This window comes from Rhinopithecus roxellana, chromosome 8 (genome assembly GCF_007565055.1).
Source record: "Rhinopithecus roxellana isolate Shanxi Qingling chromosome 8, ASM756505v1, whole genome shotgun sequence".
Classification (NCBI taxonomy): domain Eukaryota; kingdom Metazoa; phylum Chordata; class Mammalia; order Primates; family Cercopithecidae; genus Rhinopithecus; species Rhinopithecus roxellana.
Genome location: NC_044556.1, coordinates 4974220 through 5001058, shown reverse-complemented (window position 1 = coordinate 5001058; position 26839 = coordinate 4974220). Strand labels below are relative to the sequence as shown.

The 26839-nt window shown below is 50.3% G+C and overlaps 1 protein-coding gene and 2 pseudogenes across 4 annotated transcripts in view; 2 read left to right on the top strand and 1 right to left on the bottom strand.

The window, feature by feature from the left end:
• Positions 1-6: 6 nt before the first annotated feature.
• Positions 7-26839, bottom strand: part of ECSIT (ECSIT signaling integrator) — a 28094-nt gene continuing 1261 nt past the window's right edge. For 2 of the 4 annotated variants that reach the window (XM_010361691.2, XM_010361692.2), the window contains 7 exons: positions 15075-15193; positions 9495-9912; positions 8720-8943; positions 2370-2427; positions 2092-2240; positions 1842-1947; positions 7-520 (listed from right to left, as the gene is read on the bottom strand). In XM_010361691.2, coding sequence (XP_010359993.2) covers positions 279-520; positions 1842-1947; positions 2092-2240; positions 2370-2427; positions 8720-8943; positions 9495-9912; positions 15075-15170 — 1293 coding nt within the window. In that variant the 5' untranslated portion in view covers positions 15171-15193 and the 3' untranslated portion in view covers positions 7-278. The remainder of the gene's footprint in view (positions 521-1841; positions 1948-2091; positions 2241-2369; positions 2428-8719; positions 8944-9494; positions 9913-15074; positions 15194-26839) is intronic. The other 2 variants (XM_010361693.2, XM_030936366.1) reach the window with 1 other exon arrangement.
• Positions 15307-18525, top strand: LOC104661157 (annotated as a pseudogene).
• Positions 18489-19925, top strand: LOC104661123 (annotated as a pseudogene).

Sequence of the window (26839 nt, the reverse complement as noted above, 5' to 3'; positions counted from 1 at the left end):
CGCATGTGCACAACCAACAGCGCCCCCACCCCTTTTTGATTAAACTTTCTAACTTCGCTTGAAGGGGGAGAACCAGAAGAGCTTGCAGACCCTGGGGGGTCTCGCCTGCCCATCGCTGGCAGCCTGAGATCCTGGGGAGGGGATGCCACACTGCCAGAGAGGAGGGAAGGGAGCCCCAAGCAGGAAAACATTTATTTGCTGTACACTCAAAGGGCATCTCATGCCTTCAGTCCACCGCCTCCTCGGGCCACAGCCTGTGCCCTCACGCCGGCTCAGACTCAGCTCTGGCCCTGCTGCTGTCGCTGCAGGCTGTCGTCTTCCTCGCGGTCCTCGGGCGGGAGCGGTTCCTCCAGCCCTGCAGAGGATGTGTGGAGCTCCCCAGTGGCCCCGGTCAGGCGGAAGACCACCGGGATCTGGGCCAGGGTTGGATTGGTCTTCTGCAGGCCCTGGATCCACTTGGCCAGCGTCGCCTGATCATGGGCACCCGCCATGCACATGGCGAAGACAGGGCCTTCCTCCACTGTTGGAAGAGATACACCCTCAAGGTTTGCACAGTGGGGGCTGCAGCGGCTAACCCATGCCTACACCTTTTTGAGGTGTTTTACACTCCCACTTTCTTCTTTTTTTTTTTTTTTTGAGACGGAGTCTTGCTCTGCCGCCCAGGCTGGAGTGCAGTGGCCGGCTCTCAGCTCACTGCAAGCTCCGCCTCCCGGGTTCATGCCATTCTCCTGTCTCAGCCTCCCGAGTAGCTGGGACTACAGGCGCCCGCCTCGTCACCCGGCTAGTTTTTTGTATTTTTAGTAGAGACGGGGTTTCACCGTGTTAGCCAGGATGGTCTCGATCTCCTGACCTCGTGATCCGCCCGTCTCGGCCTCCCAAAGTGCTGGGATTACAGGCTTGAGCCACCGCGCCCGGCCTCCACTTTCTTTTTTGTTTGAGATGGAGTCTCGCTGTGTCGCCCAGGCCGGAGTGCAGTGGCGAGATCTCGGCTCACTGCAACGTCCGCCTCCCAGGTTCAAGTGATTCTCCTGCCTTGGCCTCCAGAGGGGCTGGGATTACAGGCGCACAGCACCACGCCTGGCTAATTTTTAAATTTTTATTAGAGATGGGGTTGCACTATGTTGGCCAGACTGGTCTCAAATTCCTGACCTCAAATGATCCACCGTCTCAGCCTCCCAAAGTGCTGGGATTACAGGCTTGAGCCACTGCACCCAGCTTCCTTCCACTTTCTTGTGCCTCCAAACTTTGCACAAGCTAGCCCTGCTGCCTAGGCTGCCCACTCCACACTTCACCCAGGCGATGCCTCCTGGGTCTTCTAGATTCTGCCAGGAAGCCCTCCTGACCTCCCACTCAAGGCATGCTCCTCTCCTAAGCTCCCCAAAGTGTAATTTGCCTGTTCCCTTACTGACTCAAGGGACTAGGTTTGTCCTGGTGACACCCACTAGCCAGCACAGAGGTGTGCAGGGAAGGAATGACCAAGGGCCGACAGGGCTGAGTGGCCTGAGGTCTGGAGCCCCTGAGGCAAATTAGAGTGTGTGGCGGGAGGACGAGGGGGTAAGTGGACTGCAACTCAGCCTGGGCCTACTCCTTGACCCCAGAGGCCGCCCCTCATCCTGGGTGGTGTTTGGAATGTTTGGAAGTCCTGCCTGTCCAGGTTTTTGCCTTCTTCTTTTTTTTTTTTTTTTTTTTTAAGACACAGGGTCTATGACGTAGGCCGGAGTGCAATGGCTCAATCATAGTTCATTGCAACCTTAGCTCCCGGGCTCAAGTGATCCTCCCACCTCAGCCTGTCAGAGGGCTGAGATTACAGGCACACCCACCGCACCTGGCCCGATTTCTACCTTCATTGATGTCAAACTCGTAGTCGTCCCAGGCACTCCTCGAATACTCCAGGTCCAGCTGCATCGGGTAATAGAGGTTCCACTCCTCTGGCGTCTCTTCCACTTCCTACTCCAAGGAGGGGAGTGCAGGCAAGGAGGGTCAGAGGCCGGGGCTCTTGCAGTCTCCCTCCCCCAGCCTCTCCCATGCACCCTCAGGGTGGTGCCAGCCCCACTCCCCAGCCCCGACACGTGCTTTGCTTTAAGCCCTCACCCTCTCCTCCGGGGGCAGCAAGTCAGCTCTGAGGATGTGGTAATACACACACTTGTTTCGGAGCCACAGGGAGAAGGGGCCCTCGACAAAGATGGGCCGGGCAGGGTTGTGGCGGGCCAGGGCAGCCTGCTGATCGGGACTCTGGATTCCTGGTGTGGAGATATACATGCCCTGTGCCCTGTGAGGGACTCTGCCCAAAGGCTCAGGGAGCCCAGCTTAGGTCCAGCAGGGCCTGGGTCAGGTTAGAGACCTGGCCTCCCCTATGCTTGCGGACTTACCTACGATGTGGGGCTGGGGGGGATCTGCTGCACCTGTTGAGTCTTTGGGTGAAGGAACCTGCGAGGGAAAGCAGGGATGTAATCTTGTAACCCCCAATCCCCTACACAGGAACTGGACACAGAGAAACAGAAAGGGGCGTATCAGCGAATTTAGGACACCTTTCCTGGATCTGGTACAGGGTCCTCCAACCTGTCCCCTTGTCCCTTTGTCCCATTTGGCAATAGCCACCAACCTTTAGGATGCTCACCCTGAGGGAACCACCCTGGAGCCAGCCCACGTGTCAAAATCCTGACTCTGGGCCGGGCGCGGTGGCTCAAGCCTATAATCCCAGCACTTTGGGAGGCCGAGGCGGGCGGATCACAAGGTCAGGAGATCGAGACCATCCTGGCTAACACGGTGAAACCCCGTCTCTACTAAAAAATACAAAAAACTAGCCGGGCGAGGTGGCGGGCGCCTGTAGTTCCAGCTGCTCGGGAGGCTGAGGCAGGAGAATGGCGTGAACCCGGGAGGCGGAGCTTGCAGTGAGCTGAGATCTGGCCAGTGCACTCCAGCTTGGGTGACAGAGCGAGACTCCGTCTCAAAAAAAAAAAAAAAAAAATCCTGACTCTGTCACAAGCTGTGTGACCTCGGCCAAGTCACTGTGCCTGCGTGCCTCAGTTTCTTCAGATGCACAATAGGGATGATAATAGCACTTAATTCCGATTTTTTTTTTCTTTTATAGAGATGTGGTCTCCCTCTCTGTCATCCATGCTGGAGTACGGTGGCACGACCATAGTTCACTGTAGGCCTGAACTCCTGGGCTCAAGTGATCTTCCCACCTCAGTTTCCCAAGTAGCTGGGTCTAAAGGTGGACACCACTATGCCCAGCTAATTTAATTTTTTTAACTTTTTTATTTTTGAGATGGAGTTTTTCTCTTGTTGCTCAGGCTGGGGTTCAGTGGTGTGATCTTGACTCACTATAGCCTCCGCCTCCTGGGTTCAAGCGATTCTCCTGCCTCAGCCTCCCGAGTACCTGGGACTACAGGCACCTGCCACAACGCCCGGTTAATTTTTTGTATTTTTAGTAGAGAGAGGGTTTTGCTATGTTGGCCTGGCTGGTCTCAAACTCCTGGCCTCAGGTGATCCGCCTGCCTTGGCCTCCCAAAGCACTAGGATTATGGGCATGAACGTAACTTTTGGTGGTTGTAAAATGTGTAGAACAGGCCGGGCGCGGTGGCTCAAGCCTGTAATCCCAGCACTTTGGGAGGCCGAGACGGGCGGATCACGAGGTCAGGAGATCGAGACCATCCTGGCTAACACGGTGAAACCCCGTCTCTACTAAAAATACAAAAAAAAAAAAAAACTAGCCGGGCGAGGTGGCGGGCGCCTGTAGTCCCAGCTACTCAGGAGGCTGAGGCAGGAGAATAGCGTAAACCCGGGAGGCGGAGCTTGCAGTGAGCCGAGATCCGGCCACTGCACTCCAGCCTGGGCGACAGAGCGAGACTCCGTCTCAACAAAAAAAAAAAAAAAAAAAACAAACAAACAAACAAACAAAAATGCGTAGAACAGTCCCTGGCAAATAATAAGTGCTCAGTGCTTGTGAATTACAAGAAGAAAAATAACTTCACATATACAGAATATCCCAGGAAGGAGACACTAGAAGCAAATGACAGCTTTCACCTCTGTGGAGGACAGGGTGGGAAGGAATGCCTTTTTGCATCTTTTAAAATTCTATAACCTGAACATAATTCAAAAACACTAGACGATTTTTTTTTTTTTTTTTTTGAGACGGAGTTTTGCTCTTGTTGCCCAGGCTGGAGTGCAATGGCGTGATCTCAGCTCACCACAATCTCCACCTCCTGGGTTCAAGCGATTCTCCTGCCTCAGTCTCCCGAGTAGCTGGGATTTACAGGCATGCGCCACCACACCCAGCTAATTTTGTATTTTTAGTAGAGATGGGGTTTCTCCATGTTGCTCAGGCTGTTCTTAAACTCCTGACCTCAGGTGATCTGCCTGCCTCGGCCTCCCAAAGTGCTGGGATTACAGGCGTGAGCCACCGCACCCCAACAAATTTTTTTTTTTTTTTTTTTTTTTTTTTTTTTTGAGACGGAGTCTCGCTCTGTTGCCCAGGCTGGAGTGCAGTGGCCAGATCTCAGCTCACTGCAAGCTCCACCTCCCGGGTTCACGCCATTCTCCTGCCTCAGCCTCCCCAGTAGCTGGGACTACAGGCGCCCGCCACCTCGCCCGGCTAGTTTTTTGTATTTTTTAGTAGAGACAGGGTTTCACCGTGTTAGCCAGGATGGTCTCGATCTCCTGACCTCGTGATCCGCCCGTCTCGGCCTCCCAAAGTGCTGGGATTACAGGCTTGAGCCACCGCGCCCGGCCAAATTTTTATTTTTAACAAAATACACCTGCTTTTGAACCAAAACAGTGGACAGCTGTTAGAACATATATCATTCATCCTTTCAAGTTAAAAAAATTGAGATGGGCAGGACGGGCACGGTGGCTCACATCTGTAATCCCAGCACTTTGAGAGGCCGAGGCTGGTGGATCACTTGAGGGCAGGAGTTCGAGACCAGCCTGGCCAACATGGTGAAACCCCAACTCTACTAAAAATACAAAAATTAGCTGGGAGTGGTGGCACACGCCTGTAGTCCCTGCTACACGGGAGGCTGAGGAACAAGAATTGCTTGAACCTGGGAGGTGGTGGTTGTAGTGAGCCAAGACTGTGCCACTGCACTCCAGCATGGGTGACAGAACAAGGCTCTGTCTCAAAAAAAAAAAAAAAATTGAGATGGATCAGTGACTTCTAGTTGTTTTAAGTGACATTTGCAAAAGGCAAGGTACATGTATGTAATCCCCTGCTACTAAAGAAACTTTTTTTTTTTTTTTTGAGATGGAGTTTTATTCTTATTGTCCAGACTGGAGTGCAATGGCACGATCTTGGCTCACTGCAACCTCCACCTCCTGGGTTCAAGCGATTCTCCTGCCTCAGCCTCACAAGTAGCTGGGATTACAGGCATGCGCCACCACGCCTGGATAATTCTTTTTGTATTTTTAGTAGAGACGGGGTCTCTCCATATTGGTCAGAACTCCCAACCTCAGGTGATCCGCCTGCCTCAGCCTCCCAAAGTGCTGGGATTACAGGCGTGAGCCACTGTGCCTGGCCAAGAAACTTCTTTTTTTAAACAGACAAGATCTTGCTCCATCACCCAGTCTGGTGTACAGTGGTATGATCACGGCTCACCACAGCCTTGAATTCCTGAGTTTAAGCCATCCTCCTGCCTCAGCCTCCTGAGTAGCTGGGGCTACAGGTGTGCACCACCACTCCCAGCTAATTTTCATATTTTTTTTGGTAGAGATGAGGTCTTGGCATGTTGCCCAGGCTGGTCTCAAACTTCTGGGCTCAAGCAATCCATCTGCATCAGCCTCCCAAAGTGCTGGGATTACAGGCATGAGCCACTGTGCCTGGCTGTATTTTACTCCATGAGATGGGGGTGAAGGATATTTAAATACAAAGGATATAGATGCAAAAAAAAAAAAAAAAGAGAGAGAGAGAGAAAGAGATCTGCAAATGTACAGAACCTCTCTGGAAGGAGACATGGAAATAAATAGCCACCTCTGGGGAAGGAGACGGGGGTGGGGAGGGTGCGAGGCCTGGGTAGAAGCAGAGGACTCATCACCGTGTGCTTTTACATGCTGTTTGGCTTTTTAGTGCATTGCTTTGCAAAATGAAGAAATGAACTAAAAACAACCCTTCCTCCCACATTCTACTGCTGGTCTCAAGGCGTCTCTCACCTGGACCCACAACCCTGGTCCCCTAGCCCCTCTCCCCACCCAATATCATCCACATAGCCGCTAGGAGACATGTTTCCAATTGCAGATTCTTCCAGAAGCATGATTCCAACCCCATCCCTCTTTTTTTTTTTTTTTTTTTGAGACGGAGTCTCGCTCTATCGCTCAGGCTGGAGTGCAGTGGCACTATCTTGGCTGACTGCAAACTCCGCCTCCCAGGTTCATGCCATTCTTCTGCCTCAGCCTCCCAAGTAGCCTCCCAAGTAGCCTCCCAAATAGCTGGGACTTGGGAGGCTACCATGCCTGGCCAATTTTTTTGTATTTTTAGTAGGGACAGGGTTTCACTCTGTTAGCCAGGATGGTCTTGCTCTCCTGACTTCATGATCCGCCCACCTCGGCCTCCCAAAGTGCTGGGATTACAGGCGTGAGCCACTGCGCGCAGCCCATCCCTCTTCTTAAATCCCCGCCCCTCGCCCCTGGCATGGCTCTCCCCACCAACCAGGAGGTTTGAGATCAAGCTCTTTAATCAGGTGCCCCCACTCACTGCACCCCATTCCCTGGTACATACTGCTCCCTCTGCCCAGAGTCCTCTGCTCTCCTTACCTCCCCCAGGAAGCCCTACCTGCCCACTCAGAGCTCCCACAGCACCCCAGGCTTCTCCATCTCAGAACCACTGGCTCTTAAGGAAACTGTTATCCATCCAGGACCAGAGGACAAGTGCTGTGAGGGGCTCTCTTTGGATCCCTTGTGTGATCTGGCATGAGTGGGGGCTCCCAGGACACTGAGATGGGGGTGTTACTCTACTCAGTCATTCAACAAGCCGCTACCAAGTGTCAGCTTTGCACCAAATCCTGTGCTCAGCCTTGGGAGACAGGAGGGAGACTGAGTCATGATGAATAAGGATCCAAGCCCAGCACCGTGAAGGGGTGGTGCCTTGGCCAGGGAGGTCAGGAAGGGCATCCTGATTAGGAATAGTGGAGCTGAGACCGGAATAACATGAAGTCCACGGGGAACAGTGTTCCTGGCAGAAGGAACAGAGAACGCAAAGGCCTGTGGTGGGAATTGGCACAGAAAAGAAGGAAGATGTCTAGAATGTAGCAAGTGTTGGGAGAAGGATGGGAGGGTGCTATGGTCTGAATGTTTATGGCTCCCTGAAATTCATGTTGCAATGTATCTCCAATGCAATAGGATTAAGAGGTCAGGCCTTTGAGAAGAGAGGCAATTAGATCATAAGGGCTCTGCTCTCATGAATGAGATTAGTCCCCTTATAAAAGAGGTCTGGGCCGGGCGTGGTGGCTCATGCATGTAATCCCAGCACTTTGGGAGGCTGAGGTGGGCAGATCATGAGGTCAGGAGATCGAGACCAGCCTGGCCAACATGGTGAAACCCTGTCTCTACTAAAAATACAAAAATTAGCTGGGCGTGGTGGTGCATGCTTGTAGTCCCAGCTACTCGGGTGACTGAGGCAGGAGAATTACTTGAACCAGGGAGTCAGAGTTGCAGTGAGCCAAGGTGGCACCACAGCACTCCAGCCTGGCAACAGAGCGAGACTCCATCTCAAAAAAGAAAACAAATGTCTGAGGGGGTCAGGCATGGTGGCTCATGCTTGCAATCCCAGCACTTTGGGAGGCTAAGGCGGGTGGATTGCTTGAGCTCACGAGTTTGAGACCAGCCTGGGCAACATGGTGGAACCCCATCTCTACAAGAAATACAAAAATTAGCTGGGTGTGGTGGTGTACGACTATGGTCCCAGCTACTCAGGAGGCTGAGGTGAAATGATGGCTTCAGCCCGGGAGGTGGAATTTGCAGTGAGCCAAGATAGTGCCACTGCGCTCCAGCCTGGGCAACAGAGCCAGACCTTGTCTCAAAAAAAAATAGAGGTCTGAGGGGCTTGTTTGCCTCTTATACTATGTGAGGACACAGCAAGAAGGTGTCATCCTTGAAGCAGAGAGCAAACCCTGACCAGACCTAGATCTGGTGACACCTTGATCTTGAACTTCCCAGCCTCTAGAACTGTCAGCAATAAATTTTTGTTGTTCATAAATGACCCAAGCTAACAGATTTTGTTAGAGCAGCCTGAAAGGACTGAAACAGAGGTTACTCAAGCTGTGCCAGCAGTAAGGACCATGGGAACCTACCAGAGGACTCAGCCAGAGAATCAGAACTTAATTCACGGCCAGGCACGGTGCCTCATGCCTGTAATCCCAGCACTTTGGGAGGCCAAGGCAGGAGGATTGCTTGAGCCCAGGAGTTCAAGACCAGCCTGGGCAATATAGTGAGACCCTGTCTCTGTAAAAAATACAGTTTTTTCAATTAGCCAGGCGTGGTGGTGTGTGACTGGAGTCCCACCTACTCAGGACGCTGAGGTGGAAAGATCGCTTGAGCCTGGGAGGCAGAGGCTGCAGTGAGCCGAGTTAGTACCACTGCACTCCAGCCTGGGCAACAGAGCAAGACCCTGTCTCAAAAAAGAACTTGATTCACCACAATCACTAGAGTGAGAGAAGGGGAGCCCGGAGGAGGAATGGTGGGAGCCTGACCTGGGGTGGCAGCTGAGGCTGTGGACAAGGGCGGATACCTGGTAGACGGTGACCCTTGCACTAAGGTCAGGCTCCATGTGCCTCAGGCCAAACGTGGCCAGCTCCACAGGGTCCTGGGACAGGTCCCGGGGCACTGGGAAGGGGTTGATGTTCATGAATCGAGGGAACCACAGCTTCAGGCGCAGCAACTTGAGCATGGGGTAGCTTTTGCGTCCAAATATCTGAATCAGCAGGAACTCCGTCTCCTTGTTGGGCATCACACCTGTGCTGGGCAGATGCAGGCAGAACCTCAGAGACGGAGGGGGACGGAGGGAAGGGGAGAGAAGAGAACATTGAAGTCAGGGAATTGATCACAGACAGGGAGAAAAGAATCAGAGAGAATTAGAAAGTAAAAGGCTCATGCCTGTAATCCCAGCACACTGAGAGGCCAAGGGGAGAGGATCACTTGAGCCCAGGAGTTTGAGACCAGCCTGGGCAACACAGCGAGACCCTACTTCTAAAAGAAAGATAGAAGAGAGGAAGGAAGGAAGGGATGGAGGGAGGGAGAGAGGGAGGAAGGGAGGGTGAGAGGGAGGGAGGGAGGGGAGTAAGGAAGGAAGGAAGGAAGGCAGGAAGGAAGGAAGGAAGGAAAAAGGAAAACTCAGAGGAAAGAAAGAAAGAGAGATGAGTGATGAAAAGAGGGATTGGGAGAGGGAGGGGAGCCAGAGAGACAGAGACGGAGCCATGGAGGAAGGAGGGGCTGAGATCCAGGAGAGGTGCTGCCAGCTATCAGTGTAGCCCACTCCCCACCCCGCGCTAGCCTCCTGGCCTCACCGTGGCTCTCCATCTGCTCCAGGACGGCAATCCCACACTCCTGCTGCCGAGGGTAGTGGACGAAGATGCGCTGGATGATGTTGCGAGGCCGGAAGACCTCTTTGGGGAAGATGTCGAGCAGCTGGTTGTACACAGCCAGGTCCCGCTCGACACCATACTCCCGCATCTTGCGCAGGGCCAGGTAGATGAAGTCAACATGGCCCCGCTTACGCACGCTGTGCTCCCCAAATTTCTGCACCGCCTGCAGGAAGCTGGCCTTGTCCCGTTCCCCAGATGGCGCCTGCCCAAACAGGTCCTCATAGGGCACCAGAGCCTTGGTGGGCCTCTGCCGGGGTTCCGGTGGGCTGGAAACCAGGGACTGTTCAGAGCTATGGGCGGCTGCGCTGCAGTGGAGGCCCTGAGGGAGCTGGTGAGGGACCTGGGGAGGGAGGAGAACTGCTGGAATCTGACACCTCCCAGTGTCTATGGGGGCGCCAGGCTGGCTTTCCTGGGAGAGGTCCCAGTGGCCTCCCTGAGGACTTGGAGGTATGGAACTGTAGTTACAAACCCAAGATTTGAGGCCATTACAAAGTGCAATAAAACACAATGCTGGCACAGTAGGGAGGGAACAGGTACTGTTAGCCATGGCTATGGGGAGCTGGTAAAAACTGCCACGGAGGCAACTTGGTAATATTCACAGTGATGACACACACACGCCCAATTTTTTTTTTTTGAGACAGGGTCTGGCTCTGTGGCCTAGGCTGGAATGTAGTCGTGATACTAGGGCTTACTGCAGCTTTGAACTCCTGGGCTCAAGCAGTTCTCCCCCTCTGGCTGTCCAGTAGCTGGAACTACAGGTGTACACCACCGCACCTGGCTAATTTTTCCATTTTCAGCAGAGATGGGAGTTGCGCTGTTTTGCCCAGGCTGGTCTTGAACACCTGGCTTCAACTGATCATTCCGTCTCCACCTCCCAAAGTGTTGGGATTACAGACATGAGCCACTGTGCCTGGTGGCCCTTTTTGCTTTTAATTTTTCTTTTTTTTTTAGACAGAGTCTCATTCCGTCACCCATGCTGAAGCGCAGTGGTATGACCTCAGCTCACGGCAACCTCCGCCTCCCATGTTCAAGCGATTCTCATGCCTTTGCCTCACAAGTAAGCTGGACTACAGACGTGTTCCACCACACCCTGCTAATTTTTGTATTTTTAGTAAAGATGGGGTTTCATCATGTTGGCCAGGCTGGTCTCAAACTCCAGGCCTCAAGTGATCCACTTGCCTTGGCCAAGTCTTTTTTTTTTTTTTTTTTTTTTTAGAGGGAGTCTTGTTCTGTTGCCCAGGCTGGAGTGCAGTGGCGCAATCTCAACTCACTGCAAGCTCCGCCTCCCGGGTTCACACCATTCTCCTGCCTCAGCCTCCCGAGTAGCTGGAACTACAGGCGTCCGCCACCACGCCTGGCGAATTTTTTTGTATTTTTAGTAGAGACGGGGTTTCACCATGTTAGGATGGTCTTGATCTCCTGACCTCGTGATTCGCCCACCTTGGCCTCCCAAAGTGCTGGGATTACAGGCGTGAGCCACTGCACCTGACCTAGCCTTCCCAAGTTTTGCGATTATAGGCATGAGCCACCGCACCCAGCCCCCTTCTTTTTCTTTTTTTTTCTTGAGATAGAGTTTCACTCTTATCACCCAGGCTGGAGTGCAATGGCGCCATCTCAGCTCACTGCAACCTCTGCCTTCTGGGTTCAAGCGAATCTCCTGCCTCAGCCTCCCAAGTAGCTAGGATTACAGGTGTCTGCCACCATGCCCAGCTGATTTTTGTGTTGTGTTTGTTTTCCTGAGACAGAGTCTCGCTCTGTTGTCAGGCTAGAGTGCAGTGGCATGATCTCGGCTCACTACAACCTCTGACTCACTGGTTCAAGCGATTCTTCTGCCTCAGCCTCCGAAGCAGCTGGGATTACAGGCACATGCCACCACGCCCAGCTAATTTTTTGTATTTTTAGTAGAGACGTGGTTTCACATGTTGGCCAGGCTGGTCTTGAATTCCTGACCTCATGATCCGCTCACCTTGGCCTCCCAAAGTGCTGGGATTACAGATGTGAGCCACCGCGCCTGGCCTAATTTTTGTATTTTTAGTAGAGACGGGGTTTCACCATCTTGGCCAGGATGGTCTCGAATTCCTGACCTAAGGTGATCCACGCACTGCAGCCTCCCAAAGCGCTGGGACCCTTTTTCCTTTAAGAGATGGAGTCTAGCTATGTTGCCCAGGCGAGGAGTGCAGTGGCTATTCACAGGCATGAGTCAACTGGTCAGCACAGGAGTTTTGACCTGCTGTTTCCAACCTGGGTCAGTTCACACTTCCTTAGGCAACGTGGTGGTCCTCCAAGTTCCAGGAGGTCACAATATTCATGAAAAACTTAGTGCAGGACACTCCATCAGCATAGTGCACAACAGCCCAGAACTCCTGGGCTCAAGTGATCCTCCCACCTCAGCCTCCAGAGTAGCCAAACTCTGGTTCTAGATGACACAGTAACAAATTTCTTATTTTAAATTGAATTTTTAAATTAGAAGGGTTACATATAAGGCATCTAAAAAATATACAGCTAGTTAGCAAGGCTGCACTGTGCTTTGACTACACCACTGCATTGCAGCCTGGGCAACATCTCTCTATGGAAAAAATAAAAAAATAAGCTGGGCATGGTGGTGTATACCTGTAGTCCCCGCTACTCAGGAGGCTGAAGCGGGAGGATTGCTTGAGCCCAGGAGTTCCAGGCTGCAGTGAACTACGATTGTGTCACTGCACTCCAGCCTGAATGAGAGAGTGAAACCTTATCTCTAAAAAATAAGTGAATGTGTGTGTGTTTACACAGACACACACACACACACACACACACACACACACACACACACACACACACACATATATATAGCTAACAAGTTAAGAGCCAATATTAGTCCAGGCTTGGTGGCTCACACTTATAATCCTAGCACTTTGGGAGGCTGAGGTGGGCAGATCACCTGAGGTCAGGAGTTCGAGACCAGCCTGGGCAATCTGCTGAAACCTCATCTCTACAAAAAACTACAAAAATTAGCCAGGCATGGTGGTATATGTATGTAGTCCCAGCTACTGTGGAGGCTGAAGTAGGCAGATCAACTGAGACAGGGAGCCTGACGTTGCAGTGAGCCAAGATCACGCCACTGCACTCCAGCCTGGGCGACAGAGTGAGATCCTGTCTCAAAAGAGACAATATTTACCGAGTATTCTTCCACTGTAGACACAGTTGAGCACTTTATAAATGTAAGGCCCTAGGTGGGGGGGGTACTCTTACTGCGCTCATTTTACAGATGAGAAAAACCAAGGCTCAGGAAAATGAAGTGGGATGCACAATGTTACACAGCTGCAAAGCACGCAAGCTGAGAATGGAGTCAGTGCCCTTAGTCCCCCTACTCTGCGGTTCCCAACAGCCATCCCATATCCTTCTTTGATAAGGCAATGTTAAAAAAAACAAAAAACAAAAAAAAAGGCATTCATTTAAAGTAAAATTTCAGGCTGGGTGCAGTGGCTTGTGCCTGTAATCCCAGCACTTTGAGAGGTGGGTGGATCACTTGAGGTCAGGAGTTCGAGACCAGCCTGGCCAACGTGGTGAAACCCCATCTCTATCAAAAATACAAAAATGAGCCGGGCGTGGTGCTGCGCACCTGTAATCCCAGCTACTCAGGAGGCTGAGGCAGGAAAATCACTTGAACCCGGGAGGCAGAGGTTGCAATGAGCTGAGATCGCACCACTGCACTCCAGCCTGGGTGACAGAGGGAGACTCCATCTCAAAAAAAAAAAACCTGGCCGGGCGCGGTGGCTCAAGCCTGTAATCCCAGCACTTTGGGAGGCCGAGACGGGCAGATCACGAGGTCAGGGTATCGAGACCATCCTGGCTAACATGGTGAAACCCCGTCTCTACTAAAAATACAAAAAAAACTAGCCGGGCGAGGTGGCGGGCGCCCGTAGTCTCAGCTACTCGGGAGGCTGAGGCAGGAGAATGGCGTGAACCCGGGAGGCGGAGCTTGCAGTGAGCTGAGATCCGGCCACTGCACTCCAGCCTGGGCGACAGAGCGAGACTCCGTCTCAAAAAAAAAAAAAAAACCTGAAATTTCAGTCAATTAATACTATAGGTGGTGTAGTATTATACCACTCTGGGGTAAAAATCAGAAAGGAAGCTCTAAAATGCCTAACGAGGGGGAAACACTGCAACGGAGGTAATGTAAATGAAATGCATAGCACGGGGCCGGGCACAGAGTAAGCGCTCAATACGGGAACTATTAATATTCCCACCATCATCGTTATTGCTATCTATGGCTGTCAATCTGCTTTCGCCATCTGGTCACTATGGATACGGGAAGGAAATTCAGTTTTCTGCCCCATCTCCACAAGCAGATGCAGGAGGACCTGCCCACAGTCACTACACAAATCCACCGAGCTCATACATCCTTATTTTCAAAGTCAATCCCCTCACCCACGTGGACACTAGCATCTCTTAAATTAGGCACAGTGGCTCACACCTATAATCCTAGCACTTTGGGAAGCCAAAGTGGAAGGACTGAGGGCCCAGAGGTTCAAGACCAGTCTGGACAACACAGCAAGACCACATGTTTAAAAAAATTAGCAGCCGGGTATGGTGGCTCATGTCTGTAATCCCAGCACTTTGGGAGGCTGAGGCGGGCGAATCACCTGAGATCAGCAGTTTGAGACCAGCCTGGCCAACACAGTGAAACCCTGTCTCCACTAAAATTACAAAAATTAGCTGGGCGTGGTGACACATGCCTGTAATCGCAGCTACTCAGGAGGCTGAGGCAGGAGAATCACTTGAACCCAGGAGGCAGAGGTTGCAGTGTGCCAAGACCGCGCCACTATACTCCAGCCTTGGCGACAAGAGCAAAACTCCATCTCAAAAAAAAAAAAAAATAGCTGGGCGTGGTGGCTCAAATCTGTGGTCCCAGCTACTCAGGGGGCTGAGGTGGGAGGCTCATTTGAGCCCAGGAGTTTGAGGCTGCAGTGAGCCCTGATTCCAGGGCTGGAATGTACTCCAGCCTGGGTGACAGAGCAAGACCTTGTTTCAAAAAAATAAATAAATTAGGGACTTTTGGCCAGGCATGGTGGCTCACGCCTGTAATCCCAGCACTTTGGGAGGCTGATGCAGGTGGATCGTATCGCTTGAGCCCAGAGTTCAAGACCAGCCTGCCCAACACGGTGAAACCCCATCTGTATAAAAATATACAAAAATTAGCTGGGCATGGTAGTATGTGCCTATAGTCCCCACTACTTGGGAGGATGAGGCGGGGGTATTGCTTGAACCTGGCAGGTCAAGATTACAGTGAGCTGTAATCACACTACTGCACTCCAGCCTCGGCTACAGAGCGAGACACCATCTCAAAGAACAAACACACGAACACACATACATACGTAAATTAGGGACTTTTAATGGGACCTCAGCACTGATAGGCCAGCCCAGACTCACCAAGCTGACTTCACAGAGTGGATTCTGAAGGGGTTGGGAGCAAATCCCAAGCTTACCTCCCTCTACCCAAAAGACTGCCTGGCTGGTGCTTACCTGAGAGATGGAAGTTCCTGTAAGTGCGGCCCCACAGATGCCTCCCCAGGCCCTACAGAGGCCTCGGGCCAGTAGGGTGGCCTGGACCCAGCTCATGCCTCTCCTTGTCAGACAATCACCTGGCCCAAAGAGAAGATTCACCATTAGTCTGGCAACTTACCCACTAACAGATGCAAGGGCCCCGTAGGGTTGAGGGCACACTCCAGATTATGTGGTCAACTCACCAGCCCCGATGTTTACCTTACCCAAGAAATGGGCTCAGATGACTCAAAGATTTTGTTCATGGAACAGCACCACCAACTCCGCTGCCCCAGGGGTGTGATCAAAGCTCAGTACAGCCTCCAACTCCTGGGCTCAAGTGATCCTCCAGCCCCAGAGCGTCGAGAAGCTGGGACTACAGACGCGTGCCACCATGCCCAGCTAATTTGAAAATAGTTTGCAGAGACCCAGGGTCTTGCTGTGTTACCCAGGCTGGTCTTGAACTCCTGGCTTCAAGTGATCCTCCCACCACTGTCTCCCAAAGTGCTGGGATCACGGGTGTGAGCCACCACTCCTAGCCACTACAATCTAATTTTATAAAATGTGTGGCACTCCAACAAGAATCCCTGTATCTGGCCAGGTGCAGTGGCTCACGCCTATAATTCCAACACTTGGGGAGGCTGAGGCAGGCAGATCACCTGAAGTCGGGAGTTTGAGACCAGCCTGACCAACATGGAGAAACCCCATCGCTACTAAAAATACAAAAAATCAGCCGAGCATGGTGGTGCATGCCTGTAATTCCAGCTACTTGGGAGGCTGAGGTAGGAGAATCGCTTGAACCCGGGAGGCAGAGGTTGCAGTGAGCTGAGATGATGCCATTGCACCCCAGCCTGGGGAAAAACAGCGAAACTCCATCTCCAAAAGAAAGAAAGAAAGAAAGAAACCCTGTACCCATTAGCATTTAATTGCCCTTCACTCCCAATACCAGGAAACCACTCATCCACTGGCTCTATAGATCTCCCTATGCTGGGCTTTCATACAAATGGAATCACAAGTGCTCCTTTATGACTGGTTTCCTTCACTTGACACGCTTTGTTTTATTTTGGTTTTGGTTTTCTTTGAGATGGAGTCTCGCTGTGTCACCCAGGCTGGAGTGCAGTATCTCTGCTCACTGCAACCTCCGCCTCCCAGGTTCAAGCGATTCCTATGCCTCAGCATCCCGAGTAGCTGGGATTACAGGCACATGCCACCGCGCCCAGCTGATTTTTGTATTTTTAGTAGAGATGGGGTTTATCATGTTGGCCGGGCTGATCTTGAACTCCTGACCTCAAGTGATCCGCCAGCCTCAGCCTCCCCAAGTGCTGAGATTACAGGCGTGAGCCACCGCGCCTGGCCCACTGACGTGTTTTCAAGGTTCCTGCATCGATTTTTTTTTTAATTTATTTTTTTTAGACAGGATCTTGCTTTGTTTCCCAGGCTGGAGTGCAGTGGCACAATCTTGGCTCACTGCAACCTGCTTCCCAGGCCCATGATTCTCCTGCCTCAGCTTCCTGAGTAGCTGGGACTACAGGTGTATGCCACTGCACCCAACTAATTTATAGATTTTTTTGTAGAGATGGGGTTTCGCCATGTTGCCAAGCTGGTCTCAAACTCCTGACGTTGTGATCCACCTGCCTCGGCCTCCCAAAGTGCTGAGATTACAGTCGTGAGCCACCGCACTCGGCCTTTTTTTTTGTTTCTTGTTTTTTTTTTTTTTTTGAGATGGAGTTTCACTCTTGTTGCCCAGGCTGAAGTGCAATGGCACGATCTCGGCTCACCACAACCTCTGCCTCCCGGGTTCAAGCGATTCTCCTGCCTCAACCTCCTGAGTAGCTGGGATTACAGGCATCCACCACCACCCCCAGCTAGTTTTTGTATTTTTAGTAGAGGTGGGGTTTCTCCCTGTTGGCCAGGCTGGTCCTGAACTCCCAACCTCAGGTAATCCACCCACCTTGGCCTCCCAAAGTGCTAGGATTACAGTCGTGCCCGGCCAATTCCATTCTTTTTGGAATGGAATATAACCAGGTTTTGTAAGGCTATAACCATATTTTATTTATGCATTCATCAATTGATGGACATTTGGAGTTGTTTGCCAAATGTTTTTGACTGTTATAACTACTACTGCCATGAACATTCGTGTAGAAGTTTTATGTGAACATATGTTTATACTTCTCTTGGGTATATACTTAGGAGTCGAACTGCTGAGACATATGGTAACTACATGTTTAACAGTTTGAGGAACTGCCAGACTGTTTTTGGGGCTGACTGCACCATTTCATATTCCCATCGACAATGTACAGTTGACCCTTCTTCAACAGAGGTTTGAACACCGTGAGTCCATTTATACGTGGATTTTTTTTTTCCTCAGTAAAAGTTATGGCTGCATGTGGTGGCTCACGCCTGTAATCCCAGCACTTTGGGAGGTCAAGGCAGGCAGATCACCTGAGGCCAGGAGTTCAAGAGCAGCCTGGCCAACATGGGAGAGACCCCCATCTCTACTAAAAAAAAAAAAAAATACAAAAATTAGCCTGGCATGGGGGCACGCTCCTGCAGTCCCCAGCTACTCAGGAGGCTGAGGCAGGAGAATCGCTTGAACCCAGGAGGCAGAGGCTGCAGGGGGCCGAGATTGTGCCACTGCACTCCAGCCTGGGCAACAGAGCAAGACTCCGTCTGAAAAATAAAAATAAGACCAGGTGTGGTGGCTCACGCCTGTAATCCCAGCACTTTGGGAGGCTAGGCAGGAGAATCACTTGAGGTAAGGAGTTCAAGACCAGCGTGGCCAACGTGGCAAAACCCCATCTCTACCAAAAATACAAAAATTAGCCAGGCTCCTTTTGCGGGTGGCGGCAAGTGTGGAGAGGATGCCGTGAAGACCTCGGGCACACTACAAGAGTACAAGGTGGTGGGTCGCTGCCTGCCCACCCCCAAATGCCATACACCGCCCCTCTACCACATGCAAATCTTTGTGCCTAATCATGTCATCGCCAAGTCCCGCTCTGGTACTTCATATCTCAGTTAAAGAGATGAAGAAGTCTTCAGGGGAGATAGTCTACTGTGGGCAGGCGTTTGAGAAGCGCCCCCTGCGGGTGAACAACTTCGGCATCTGGCTGCGCTATGACTCCCGGAGCGGCACCCACAACATGTGCCGGGAATACGGGAAGCTGACCATCAGGGGCGCTGTCACCCACTGCTACCGAGACATGGGCGCCTGGCACCGCACCTGGGCCCACTCCATCCAGATCATGAAGGTGGAGGAGATCGCAGCCAGCAAGTGCCACCGGCACACGACTCCAAGATCAGGTTCCCGCTGTCCCACAGGGTCCTGCGCCTTCAGCACAAGCCACGCGTCACCACCAAGAGGCCCAACACCTTCTTCTAGGTGTAGGGCCCTCGCCCATGTGTGCCCCAGATAAACTCAGGAACGCCCCAGTAAAAAAAAAAAAAAAAAAAAAAAAAAAAAAAAATTCAGACATGGTGGTGCGCGCCTGTAATCGCCACTACTCAGGAGGCAGAGCCGGGAGAATTGCTTGCGCCTGGGAGGCGATGTTACAGTGAGCTGAGATTGCACCACTGCACTCCAGCCTGGGTGACCGTGTGAGACTCTGTTTCAAAAAAACTAATTAAATTTAACTAAAGTTACAACTTTAAACACCGGGGGGCTAGTAAAAAAGAAAGTTACAGCTGAATGTGCCTGCCTCTCCATCTACCTCCTCCACCTCTTCTGTGTCGGCCACCCGTAAGACAGCAAGACCAACCCCTCCTCTTCTTCCCCCTCCTCCTCAGCTTACTCAATGTGAAGACGATAAAAATGAAAACCTTTATCATGATCCACTTCCACCTAATGAATAGTAAATTAAATGTGTTTTCTCTTCCTGATTTTCTTAATAACATTTTCTTTTCTCCAGCTTATTGTAAGATTATAGTAGGCCGGGCGCGGTGGCTCAAGCCTGTAATCCCAGCACTTTGGGAGGCCGAGACGGGCGGATCACGAGGTCAGGAGATCGAGACCATCCTGGCTAACATGGTGAAACCCCGTCTCTACTAAAAATACAAAAAACTAGCCGGGCGAGGTGGCGGGCGCCTGTAGTACCAGCTACTTGGGAGGCTGAGGCAGGAGAATGGCCTGAACCCGGGAGGCAGAGCTTGCAGTGAGCCGAGATCATGCCACTGCACTCCAGCCTGGGCAACAGGGCAAGACTCTGTCTCAAAAAAAAAAAAAAAAAAAAAAAAAAAAAAAAAAATATATATATATATATATATATATATACACACACACACACACACACACACACACACATATATATAATTTAAAAATATGTTAATCGCTCTTTCCCTGCTGCCACCAAGTCGCACGGAGGCGGAGGCTTGGGTGAGTTCAAGATTCAGCTTCACCTGTAACCCACCGCCATGGCGAGGAAGGCATTGCTGCTGGAGGTGTAATGGACGTTAATACTGATTTACAAGAGGTGCTGAAGACTGCCTTCATCCACGATGGCCTAGCATGTGGAATCCGCGAAGCTGCCAAAGCCTTAGACAAGTGCCAAGCCCATCTTAGTGTGCCTGCATCCAACTATGTATGTTGGATACATAGTTGTATCTATGTATGTCAAGTTGGTGGAGGCCCTTTGTGCTGAATCTAATTAAGGTTGATGACAGCATGAAACTAAGGGAATGGGTAGGCCTCTGTAAAATTAAGAGAGGGGAAACCCCGTAAAGTGGTTGGTTGCAGTTATATAGTAGTTAAGGACTATGGCAAAGAGTCTCAGGCCAAGGATGTCATCGAAGAGTACTTCAAATGCAAGAAATGAAGAAATAAATCTTTGGCTCACATTTTAAAAAATGTTAATCGACTGTTTATGTAATCCCTGAGGCCTCTGGACAACAGTGGGCTATTAGTAGTTAAGATACTTTGTTTTGAGACAGGATCTCACTCTGTTGCCCAGGCTGGAGTACAGTGGTATGATCAAGGCTCACTGCAGACTTGACCTCCCAACTCAAGCAATCCTCCCACCACTGCCTTCTGAGTAGCTGGGACTACAGGTGTGTGCCACCACACCCAACTAATTTTTAAAATTTTGATAGAGGCGGGGTTGCCCTCTATTTTCCAGGTTGATCTCAAACTCCTGGGCTCAAGCAATCCTCCCAACTTGGCCTCCCAAAGTGCTGGAATTACAGAGGTGAGCCACTGCACCTGGCTGGATTTTTGGGGAGTCAAAAGTTATATGTAGCCTGGCACGGTGGCTCACGCCTGTAATCCCACCACTTTGGGAAGCCAACATGGGAGGATCACCTGAGCCTAGGAGTTCAGGACCAGCCTGGGTAACATAGTGAGACCCTATCTCTCCAAAAAGAAAAAAAATTAACCAGGCATAGTGGTGCACGCATATGGTTCCAGCTACTTGGGAGACTGAGGCAGGAGGATCGCTTGAGCCCAGCAGTTCAAGGTTGCAGTGAGCTATAATCACACCACTGCATTCTGGCCTGAGTGACAGAGCAAAATCTCATTTTTTAAAAAACAAAACAGAACAAATTGTGTGAAAGGTCAGCACCCCTAACCATCAAGTTGTTCAAGAGTCAAATGTGGATGAGCTCCAATTTCTCCATATCCTCACCAAAACCTGTTTTGTCTATTTTTCTTTTTTTTTTTTTTGAGATGGAGTCTCGCTCTGTTGCCCAGGCTGGAGTGCAGTGGTGTGATCTCAGCTCACTGAAACCTCCACCTCCAGGGTTCAAGAGATTTTTCTGCCTTAGCCTCCTGAGTAGCTGGGACTACAGGCATGCGTCGCCACGCCTGGCTAATTTTTTTTTTTTTTTTTTTGAAATGGAGTCTCGCCCTGTTGCCCAGGCTGGAGTGCAATGGCACAATCTCGGCTTGCTGCTACCTCTGCCTCCCGGGTTCAAGCCATTCTCCTGCCCCAGTCTGCCGAGTAGCTGGGATTACAGGCGCACACCACCACACCCAGCTAACTTTCTGTATCTTTAGTAGAAATGGGGTTTCTCCATATTGGCCAGGCTGGTCTCGAACTCCTGACATCAAGTGATCCCCTCAACTCAGCCTCCCAAAGTGCTGGGACTGCAGGCGTGAGCCATCGTGCCCAGCTGTTTTGTCTATTTTTTTTTCCAATAGGTTTTTGGGGAATGGGTAGTGGTTACAAGAACAAGTTTTTTACTGGTGATTTCTGAGATTGTGGTGTACACATCACCTGAGCAGTTGAGCAGTGTATACACTGCACCCAATCTGTAGTCTTTTTTTTTTTTTTTTTTTTTTTTTGAGACAGAGTCTCACTCTGTCGCCCAGGCTGGAGTGCAGTGGCACAATCTCAGCTCACTGCAACCTCCGCCTCCTGGGTTAAAGTGATTATCCTGGCTCAGCCTCCTGAGTAGCTGGCATTACAGGCATGCACCACCATGCCTGGCTAATTTTTGTATTTTTAGTAGAGACAGGGTTTTACCAAGTTCATAAGGCTGGTCTTGAACTCCTGACCTCGTGATCCGCCTGCCCTGGCCTCCCAAAGTGCTGGGATTATAGGCATGAGCCACTGTGTACAGCCAAGTTGTAAGAGTTCTTTATATATATATATGTGTGTGTGTATATATATATATATATATATTTTTTTTTTTTTTTTTGAGACATGGTCTTGTTTTGTTGCTCAGGCTGGAGTACAGTGGTGTAATCTCAGCTCACTGCAGCCTTGACCTCCCAGACACAAGCGATCCTCCCACCTCAGCCTCCTAAGCAGCTGGGATTACAGGGATGAGCCACCACACCCAAGTAATTTTTGTATTTTCTGTACAGATGGGGTCTTTCTTTCTTTCTTTTTTTTTTTTTTTTTGAGACAGAGTCTCGCTCTGTCGCCCAGGCTGGAGTGCAGTGGCGCGATCTCGGCTCACTGCAAGCTCCGCCTCCCAGGTTCACGCCATTCTCCTGCCTCAGCCTCCCAAGTAACTGGGACTACAGGTGCCCGCCACATCGCCCGGCTAGTTTTTTTTGTATTTTTTTAGTAGAGACGGGGTTTCACCATGTTAGCCAGGATGGTCTTGATCTCCTGACCTCGTGATCCGCCCATCTTGGCCTCCCAAAGTGCTGGGATTACAGGCTTGAGCCACCGCACCCGGCCCAGATGGGGTCTTTCTATGTTGCCCAGGCTGGTCTCAAACTCCTGGCCTCAAGCAGTCTTCTCATCTTGGCCTCCCAAAGTGCTGGATTACAGGTGCGAGCCACTACCATGGCCTTTATATATTCTGGATGGACATTATACCCTTATGACTTGCAAATATTTTCCTCCATTCTGAGAGCTGTCTATTCACTTTATCATTTGTAGCATAAAATTTTAAATTTTGATGAAGTCTAACTTACCCTTTTCCTTTTAATAGCTGTGCTTTTTTTTTTTTTTTTTTTGGTATTATATCTAAAAACAACCATTGCCTAGCCCAAGGTCAAGAGATTTACATCAACGTTTTCTTCTTTTTTTTTTTTTTTTTGAGATGGAGTCTCATTCTGTCACCCAGGCTGGAGTGCAGTGCTGCGATCTCGGCTCACTGCAACCTCCGCCTCCCGGGTTCAAGCAATTCTCCTGTCTCAGCCTCCCGAGTAGCTGGGATTACAGGCACTTACCACTATGCCTGGCTAATTTTTGTATTTTTAGTAGAGACGGGGTTTCACCATGTCGGTCAGGCTCCTGACCTCATGATCCGCCCACCTCAGCCTCCCAAAGTGCTGGGATTACAGGTGTCAGCCACCGCACCCAGTCTACAATGTTTTCTTCTAAGAGTTTTTGTTTTGTTTTGTTTTTGAGACGGAGTTTCGCTCTTGTTGCCCAGGCTGGAGTGCAATGGCGTGATCTTAGCTCATTGTAACCTCTGCCTCCCAGGTTCAGGCGATTCTCTCGCCTCAGCCTCCAAGTAGCTGGGATTATAGGTGCCCACCACCATGCCCAGCTATTTTTTTTTTTCTTTTTTGTATTTTTAGTAGAGACAGGGTTTCACCATGTTAACCAGGCTGGTCTTGAACTCCTGACCTCAGGTGATCCACCCGCCTTGGCATCCCAAATGCTGGGATTACAGGCATGAGCCACTGTACCCGGCCTCTTCTAAGAGTTTTACATTTTTACATTCAGGTCTATGATCCACTTTGAATTAATTATGGTGCATGGTGTGTGGAAGGGGATCGCATAATGTGGACATACAGTTGAATTTGTTAAAGACTATTCTTTCCCTATTTTATTGTCTTGACACCCTTGCTAAAAACCAATTGACCACAAATGTAAAGGTTTATTTCTGGGTTTACAATTCTATTGTATTGATCTACATGTCGACACTTATGCCACTATCACATTGTTTTGTTTTTGTTTTTGAGAGGGAGTGTCACCCAGACTGGAGTGCAGTGGTGCAATCTTGGCTCACTGCAACCTCTGAACCAGGTTCAAGTGGTTTTCCTGCCTCAGCCTCCCAAGTAGCTGGGATTACAGGCGCCCACCACCACACCCGGCTCATTTTTGTATTTTTAGTGGAGAAGGGGTTTCGCCATGTTGGCCAGGCTGGTCTTGAACTCCTGGACTCAAGGGATCTGTCTACCTCGGCCTCCCAAAATGCTGAGATTACAGGCGTGACCTACCATGCCCTGCCTACCACATTGTTTTTGATAACTGTAGCTTTGTGGTAAGTTTTGAAATGAGAAAGTCTTCCAACTTTGTTCTTTTTTTTTTTTTTTTTTTCAAAATTGTTTTGGCTGTTCTCACTTCCCCACAATTTCATATGAATTTTAGAATCAGCTGTTAATTTCTACAAAAAAATCCAGCTGGGATCCAAACAGGGATGGTGTTGAATCTGTAGATCAATTTGGGAATTATTGCTATCTACTGATCCATGAACATGGGATGTCTACTTGTTTGGTTCTTCTTTTTTTTTTAGACAGAGTCTCTGTCGCCCAGGCTGGAGTGCAGTGGCGTGATCTCAGCTCACTGCAACCTCTGTCTCCCTGGATTCTGCCTGCCTCAGCCTCCAGAGTAGCTGGGATTACAGTCACCTGCTATCACGCCCAGCTAATTTTTTTTTTTTTTTTTTTTTTTTTGTATTTTTAGTAGAGATGGGGTTTCACCATGTTGACCAGATTGGTCTCGAACTCCTGACTTCAGGTGATCCGCCCACCTCAGCCTCCTAAAGTGATGGGATTACAGGCGTGAGGCACCATACCCAGCCTAATAGTTCTTTAATTTCTCTCAAAGTTTTGTAGTTTTCAGTGTATTCTGCCATTACTTTTAATGGCAAAAACCGCAATTACTTTTGCACTAAAATAATGTAAGTCTTTTACTTCTTTTGCTAAATTTATTTGGGCCAGGCGCAGTGGCTCATGTCGGTAATCCCAGCACTTTGGGAGGCCGAGGCAGGCAGATCACCTGAGGTCAGGAGTTTGAGACCAGCCTGGCCAATATGGTGAAACCCCATTTCTACTAAAGATAAAAAAAATTAGCTGGGTGTGGTGGCAGGCGCCTGTAATCCCAGTACTCAAGAGGCTGGGGCAGGAGAATGGCTTGAACCCAAGAGGCAGAGGTAGCAGCGAGCCAAGATTATGCCATTGCACTCCAGCCTGGGCAGCAGGGCAAGACTCCATCTCCAAAAAAAAATATGTATACATTATATACATTTCCTTTATTCCTTTTTTTTTTTTTTTTGAGACGGAGTCTCACTCTGTCCCCCAGGCTGGAGTGCAGTGGCGCGATCTCGGCTCACTGCAAGCTCTGCCTCCCCGGTTCACGCCATTCTCCTGCCTCAGCCTCCCGGGTAGCTGGGACTACAGGCGCCTGCCACCTTGCCTGGCTAATTTTTTGTATTTTTAGTAGCGACGGGGTTTCACCGTGGTCTCGATCTCCTGACCTTGTGATCCACCCGCCTCGGCCTCCCAAAGTGCTGGGATTACAAGTGTGAGCCACCGCGCCCGGCCACGCCTAATTTTTGTATTCTTAGTAGAGATGGGATTTCCCCATGTTGGCCAGGCTCTTCTCGAACTCTTTACCTCATGATCCACCCACCTTGGCCTCCCAAAGTGCTGGGATTACAGTTTTGAGAGCAACTGCGCCAGGCCCAAATCTGCATTTTAACGAGTCCCTGGTATCTCCTATGAGCATTAAAGTTTGAGAAGTGGCATCTGTGTGCTGTTGGCTCCCCAATGTTCACCTCAATCCCTGGGCCCCAGCCTTTATACCTAACTGCTACTTTGCCGTTTCAAACATAATTTGCTCCAAACTGATATCCTTGCTTAAACTTGATCCTCTCTACCCTAGCCAATCGCACCACTACTACTTGTCATTCAGGCTACAAATCTAGGAGTCATTTCTGAGTCCACTATGTCCCTCACTCTTCCATTCAATCCATCAACTAGTCTGGGTGACTACTTCCAAATCCATCCCAAATGCACCTCTTTCTGTCTGAAGCCACCATCTCAATCTATGACTTAGATACCTATCAAGCCTCCCACATCTGCCCTACCCGCCTCCAGTCAGTTCTCCCCACTATGGCCAGAGGGAGCTTTTTTTTTTGCGGGGGAGACAGAGTCTCATTCTGTTGCCCAGGCTGGAGTGCAGTGGCATGATCTCAGCTCAGTGCAACCTCCGCCTCCCCAGTTCAAGTTGATTCTCATGCCTAGGCCTCTCAAGTAGCTGAGACTACAGGTGTGTACCACCACACCCAGCTAATTTTTTGTATTTTAGTAGGGATGGTGTTTCATCATGTTGCCCAGGGTGGTCTTGAACTCCTGAGCTCAAGCAATCCACCCATCTTGGCCTCCCAAAGTGTTAGGATTACAGGCATGAGCCACTGTACCCAGCCAGAGGGAGATTTTAAACTAAACTTAGGTCAAGCGTGGTGGCTCACGCCTGTAATCCCAGCACTTTGGGAGGCCGAGTTGGGTGGATCACGAGGTCAGGAGTTCAAGACCAGCTTGGCTGAGATGGTGAAACCCCATCTCTACTAAAAATACAAAAATTAGCCAGGTGTGGTGGTAGGCGCCTGTAATCCCAGTTGCTCCGGAGGCTGAGGCAGGAGAATCCCTTGAACCTGGGAGGTGGAGGTTGCAATGAGCCAAGATTGTGCCATTGCACTCCAGCCTGGGTGACAGAGCGAGACTCCATCTCTAAATAAATAAACAAACAAACGAAAATTAGTGATTTCTGCCTAAAATCGCTAACGGTACATCACACTTAAAATCAGGGACTGGGCACACTGGCTCATGCCTGTAATCCCAACACTTTGGAAGACCAAGGTAGGAGGATCACTTGAGCCCAGGAATTCAAGACCAGCCTGGGCAACATAGCGAGACCCCATCTCCACAAAAAAATTAAAAATTATCCAGGCATGGTGGCGAATGCCTGTCATCTCAGGTACTCAGGAGACTGAGGCTGGAGGATCCTTTAAGGTCAGTAGTTAGAGGTTGCAGTGAACCATGATTGCACTTGTGAATAGCAACTGCACTCTAGCCTGGGAAACATACTGAGATCCTGTTTCTAAAAATAAATAGGCAGGGAGCAGTGGCTCATGCCTATAATCCTAGTGCTTTGGAAGGCCAAGTAGGGAGGATCACTGCAGCCCAGGAGTTCAAGACCAGCCTGGACAACATAGCAGGACACGATCTCTACAAAAATTGTTTTAAAAAATTAGCTGGACCTGGTGGTGTGCACCTGTAGTCCCAGCTACTGGGAAAGCTGAGGCAGGAAAATCACTTGAGCCATGGAGTTTGAGGCTGCAGTGAGCTA